The 6,545-nt window shown below is 38.8% G+C and overlaps 1 protein-coding gene across 1 annotated transcript; it reads left to right on the top strand.

Annotated features, from left to right (window-relative positions):
- The first annotated feature begins 1,109 nt into the window (after window positions 1–1,109).
- LOC112086099 lies at window positions 1,110–1,852 on the top strand. Its single transcript, XM_024154857.1, has 2 exons — window positions 1,110–1,123; window positions 1,195–1,852. The coding sequence occupies exons 1-2, from the start codon at window positions 1,110–1,112 to the stop codon at window positions 1,850–1,852; spliced, it is 672 nt and encodes a 223-aa protein (XP_024010625.1).
- The last annotated feature ends 4,693 nt before the right edge of the window (window positions 1,853–6,545 follow it).

Here is a 6,545-nt window from a genome sequence, read left to right as displayed (position 1 = left end):
TAAAACTCTCCCATAAAAGTCAGAAAACTGGGACTCTGTCTAAGAAAAGTCAGATTCGGATAAAAAAAAATGGCACTATATTGACAAGAGGGTGTTCTGAGCTTACAACTAAGAAGTAGAGATTGCTAAATGTGGAAGGAGATGCATCATTTACTTGTTTTATTATTCCTTTAGCTACACTTAAACTCTCCAATGAAAATTAGAAAACTGAGACTCTGTTTAAGAAAAGTCATATTCTGATCCAAAATGGAATTATATTGACAAGCGGGAGTTCTGATCTTACAAATAGGAAGTAGAGACTCCTAAATATGGAAGGAGATGCATAATTTACTTGTTTTCTTATTCTTTTAGTTACACCAAAACTCTCTTATGAAAATCCAAAAAAATGGGACTTTGTTTAAGAAAAGTCATATTATGATCCAAAATGGCACTATATTGACAAGAGGGAGTTATGAGCTTACAAATAAGAAGTAGAGACTCCTAAATGTGGAAGGAGATGCATAATTTACTTGTTTTCTTATTCTTTTAGTTACACCAAAACTCTCTTATGATAATCAAAAACTAGGACTCTATTAAGAAAAGTCATATTCAGATCAAAAATAGCGCTATATGACAAGAGGGAGTTCTGAGCTTACAACTAAGACATAAAGACTCGTAAATGTGGAAGGAGATGCATCATTTACTTGCTTTCTTATTCCTTTAGCTACACTTAAACTCGCCTATGAAAAACAGAAAACTGGGACTCTGTTTAAGAAAAATCATATTCTGATCCAAAATGGCACTATATTGACAAGAGAGAGTTCTGATCTTACAAATAGGAAGTAGAGATTCCTAAATATGGAAGGAGATGCATCATTTACTTGTTTTCTTATTCCTTTAGCTACACCAAAACTCTCCTACGAAAATCAGAAAACTGTGACTCTGTTTAAGAAAAGTCATATTCTAATCCAAAATGGTACTATATTGACAAGAGGGAGTTATGAGCTTACAAATAAGAAGTAGAGACTCCTAAATGTGGAAGGAGATGCATCAATTTACTTGTTGCTGTTGACTACGTGTCTAAGTGGATAGAAGCCATAGCCAGCCCCACAAAAGATGCAAAAGTAGTAATGAAGATGTTCAAGTAGATCATATTCCAAGATTTGATGTTCTGCGACTCGTCATCACTGATGGTGGTTCTCAATTCATCAACAGAGTATTTCAGAATCTCTTGAAGAAAAATGGAGTGAAAAATAAGGTAGCTACACCTTATCACCCACAGACGAGTGGCCAGGTGGAGGTATCAAACAGAGAACTCAAAGGAATTCTGGAAAAGACAATAGGACCAACAAGAAAAGATTGGTCAGCAAAGCTTGATGATGCTCTTTGGGCATATAGAACTGCGTTCAAAACCCCATTGGGAGCTACACCTTTTCATCTTGTTTATGGTAAGGCTTGTCATCTTCCATGGGAGTTAGAGATCAGGGCAGAATGGGCAATAAGAAAGCTGAATTACGATATCCAGATGGCAAATGAGTTAGACGAGATTCGCCATAATGCCTATGAGAATTCTAAGATCTATAAGGAGAAGACGAAGGAGTTTTATGACAGGAAAATAGTTCATAAGACGTTCTCACCTAATGACCAGGTTCTACTTTATAACTCACGTCTAAAATTGTTTCCCGGAAAGCTTAAATCACGATGGTCTGGACCTTTCAAGATCAAAGAAGTTTTACCATATGGTGCTGTGGTTTTATGGAACCTCCAAGGAGGTGATTTCACTGTCAATGGACAACGTCTTAAGCCATATCTTGCAGACATTCAAGAAGAAAAGGAAGATTCGATCTCCTTAGCGGATGCGCCTAATACCTAAAAGACAACCAAGTCAAGCTAACGACCTAAAACAAGCGTTTAGTGGGAGGCAACCCACTCGGTATTTTACTTATTTTCCTTTGATCTTTATTTTCTATTTTGTTGCTTTGTTTTTGTTTCATTTAATTTCAGTTTTTTATAAAGAAGAACGAATAAAAGACGAGAAGAAATCTTAAACCGAAAACGGCCATCACTCCGGCCCCAGTGAAACTTCGACCGATGGTGCCATCCTTCCAACCGCGACTCATTCCTCCGGCAAGGTAAGTACATCTAAACACTTCAAAATTCTATTTCCTTATCCATCCTTTCTTAGATTTTATCACACTGAGGACAGTGTGAAATAAGTCTGGGGGAGGATGATCATCCGTTAACGAAATTTGATTTGTTTTGAGTTTGTTTTGGACATAAAAAATTATTCAAAAAGTTTTCAAAATTTTTCAAAACGTTTTCAAACCAGGAACATAAATAAACAATACTATGATGATTTAGACCAGTGTGCTTCTACGCTATTTCCTCGTTTTTTGCTCTTTCTGTGATTTAGGCCTAGATTGGTCGATAGCTAGAGTACTTACACTACGAACTCCCACCAGAGGATTTCTATTCATGGATATTCTTTCTGACAGGATATACTAGCTCATTTTATTTGGACTTCATCTTGACTTAACTTTCTCATTAAACCATTAGATCAGGGAAACGAGTCATACATTCAGGACTCCTTTACCCCTTTACCACTCTTTGTTGATCCTGAATGGCTAGTTCACCTTTAGCTAGTTCCCCACCGTAACCCAGCCTCTTTCAAACCACATGCACTCTTGTTTTCCACTGTCCTATATGCAGATATGTGCAAAAACGTCGGAGAGAAAGAGGATCAACGCGGTTTTCAGTCACTAAAGACAGAGACTCGCGATTTCATTGGAATGATTCAACAAAAGGAGAAAACTCAGTTTGCCTTGGAAAAACTTCAAAATCTTGGTACAATTTCGTCCCTGATAACTAAAGGTTTTTAAGGCCTTAAGAAGGGTTATCAATCCCCTTGTCAAAGTAGTATAAGGGGTGTCAATCCATATGTGTGGTAGTTAGACACTAGTTTATGTGATAAGCTCTTAAGTCAAGTGATTAAAGATGAGTTTTGGTGTGAACAAAGTAACAAGAAAGCATAAAGATGGTTATTCTGTGGTGGATTAACCTGAGGTCAGTCTTGGTTCTGGTTATCCTGAGCGTGTCCCTGATGGACCTGAGCCTGTTGAACTTGAATTCCAATCCCATTAGCAGCTCTTTGACCGTGATCAGCTTCTTGAGCCTGATGCTCATTCCCAACTTGCTGATTCATTCCTAACCTCTCCAAGTGAACAGCTCTTTCTCTTTGTCTTCTGGCCTGGCTTCTTGTGATCATAAACCTGAAAACAAAGACAGGGCTTGAAAAGTGATCAGTAAAACAAAATAAACTTGATCTCAAAAACTATATCAGAAACTAATGCTAACAATCCCCACACAATATGGCAACGGCGCCAATTGATAACTAAAGGTTTTTCCGGCCTTAAGAAGGGTTATCAATCCCCTTGTCAAAGTAGTATAAGGGGTGTCAATCCATATGTGTGGTAGTTAGGCACTAGTTTATGTGATAAGCTCTTAAGTCAAGTGATCAAAGATGAGTTTTGGTGTGAACAAAGTAACAAGAAAGCATAAAGCAAGAAACAAGCAAGCTATGATGAATGAACTAAACAAAGAAAGCAAACAAAACAAAGTGATGATGATTAAGCAAATGATAAAAGCTAAACCTCTAGATGTGATCATTGATTAGGGTGCTGTAGATATTAATTCATGATGCTAAGAACAATAATGCAATGCAAGTTACTCTTTAGTCTAGACTTCAAAAGCAGATTAATTCATTCCCATGACAATAATCCCTTTTCTAATCACTTAATCAAGTCTAACAACCATTAGATATAATCAAGCAATCAACAAGCATAATGCATCAAGCCTAATAAGTGACCAAACAATCTCTCAACCAAGAAGACTGAATCTTACACAGAAAGACATAGCAAGCAATCACATGATCTCAAACATTTCAACTTAGAACTCTAATCTAGACTAATCCTCTCATGAAGGCATTAATGTCTACACTAATCCACTTTCAAACCAAATTCCCATTTGTGAAATATGAAATAATGAGCATTAAGAAACAGTTCTAATATGTCATTTATGCAATTAACAAATATTCCCATGGCATTAATGCATATACCCTTAGTTAGCTTTCATTCAGGCATTTCATCAAACACCTTATGGGTGGAGATTTGCCTAAGCTCTAGACCAGAGTGATGTGCAAAGATCTAGCATTAGGAACAGCTAACTAAGGAAATGAAATGAGAATCTAGACCCTAAACATCATAAATAAAACATCTAAGCACCCTAATCTACACACCTAGAAGCTTAAAAGATGACACTCACTAATCATGAAGAACACATCTAATCTTTTGCAAGAGATGATGTTAATCATGATTAGAAGCAGAAATGAGATAATCAGATGATAAGAAACAGCCTTAAGATGATTAAATCTGCTAGATATCTCTTGATCAAACTCGTCTTTACACTGAAAAGGAAAGAAAACAAGAGAGAAACTAAGAGAGAAGAAGATGTTCTTTAGGGTTTTTTTCCCAAAAAAGTATTTATACTAAGTATTATGGACCGGGTCAGCCCGGAACAAACCGGATACTGACCCGACTTTGGTGGGTAAAGATGAGGTTTGCCACGGTCTAGCAGCTCTTGGTCAAGCCGTGGCAAGTGACCGTGTCAAGTCCCGAAGCTTCTGTTCTTGGATGAATCTTGGTGCCACGGGTTCCCTTTGGTCATCATGCATGGCCGTGTCAAGTCCCGAAGCTCTAAAGGATCCCAAGTGTTGTCTTGCCACGGTCAAGTGTAGACCGTGACCGTGTCAAACCCCGAAGGATTGCATCAAGTGCCACGGTCAGATGTGGACCGTGGCATTCCACCGTGCCTTCCTTACACTTAGCACAATTTCCACGCTCTTGGTGCTCGAAGGATAGGTGTGTCTCTATTCTTCCGGAACTCACGCCTCACAACTCCAAATGGAACGATCTCAACTGTTCTGGAAAGAGGACTCAATTATCTCGAATCGTGATGAAGAAACCCTCAGCGCTTGGGAAGTGGAAGGTTCCCCGGAGGGCTCATCTTTGCAGTACATTGACACGGTCAGAAAGAGGCTTCTAGACATGTGTCCATTCCGGAAACGTTATCGTCTTGCTCATGGCTTCAAATTGAATGATATCAAACGTTCTGGAAAGAGGACTCACAAATCTAAAATCTTGATGACGGACCTGTAGACTGAATCGGTCTGGAAGTGCATCGTCCTTTGCCATTTACGGAGCTCATCGGGTCGGTCCAAAACGGTAGCGAGACAGGCGTGCCTTCCGGTGAGCTTAACTCTCTACTCACGCCTCCAAATTCTATGATCCCACCTGGTATGGAAACATGATCCAATCTTCAACAAATTTGATGAAGCACCAGACAACTGAATCGGACCGGAAGGTTCCCCGGACAGGCGATCTCTGTCTTCCGGTGACCGTATCTTTCCGATCAATGCTCCAAATGCCCTGATTCAACCTGTCCTGGGTTCTTGACTCAATTATCTCCAACTTTGCTGAAAACTTTGTAAGCTGAATAGGCCGGCAAGAGCTTCCGGTGATGCGATTTCGGAAATGTATCTGCACCCGGGATTTTTGGCCGAGATACTTGACCGCGGTACGTGTTTTTGGCCGAGAGAGCTACCCGCGGGAAGGATTTTGGCCGAGAATCTTCGGCCATCAGTACAGCATTTTGCTGAGAAACCCAAAATTGCTCCTTTTCACCATTTTTGATCATTTCAACTCCATTTCTTCATCTGAATCACATCCTCCACTCCAAATAGGCTCCAAAAGCACCTGTTTAACACTCCAAAACATGCAAAACTCTCTTGGACCTAATGCAATCTCCTAAGTCCTAAAACAATGCCTAAAGACCTAAAATGCATGCAAATGAGACATGATTTGGACTAGAATATGTACATTAAATGATGCAATTTATGAATATATCAGTCCCTTAGACTCCCTATCTATAAAAGGTTGTTTCGCCTTTCAAAAAAAAAACAAAAATAATATATCCGAAAAAAAGAGAAAGAAAAGAAAAAAGAAAAAAAAAGAAAGGAAAAAAGAAGAAGGGAAAGGAAATTTAAAACCTTAGAGAGTCTAGGAGGATCGAGTTTTATACTTGAGGCAAGCTTTAATCTGATTATTTGGAGTTTTGGAGATTATCTTTATGGGGGAGTAGCTGTTTACAACAATGGAGGAAGATTATGCCACAGCATTTGGCAAAGGAGAAGTGACTGAAAATCTGCGGTCATCAACAGGTCCTTCTATCTCTCTTACAGTTTTGCATAATATCTTGCATCCTCCAGTTCTTCAGGTAAACCGAAACACTTAAACTCCACCACTTAAATAGTCCTTAACTACCAAATGCCGTCTACCCTGAATGATGTTTTTCATGAGAATTCACTGTGCACTTAATGAATGTAAAGAGCTAGTTTACTGGAAGTTAGATCTAAATGTGTAGATTTTTGCATGACGGATCAACGGACTAGTTATGTTTGTATTTTGGTGAGGATTTTCTAGACTAGATCCAGATAGAAGTTTTACGATAGG

This window comes from Eutrema salsugineum, unplaced genomic scaffold (genome assembly GCF_000478725.1).
Source record: "Eutrema salsugineum unplaced genomic scaffold, Eutsalg1_0 scaffold_23, whole genome shotgun sequence".
In the NCBI taxonomy this organism is placed as follows: Eukaryota; Viridiplantae; Streptophyta; class Magnoliopsida; order Brassicales; family Brassicaceae; genus Eutrema; species Eutrema salsugineum.
Note: the sequence above shows the minus strand (reverse complement) of the source record. Positions and strands in the feature narration are given on the sequence as shown.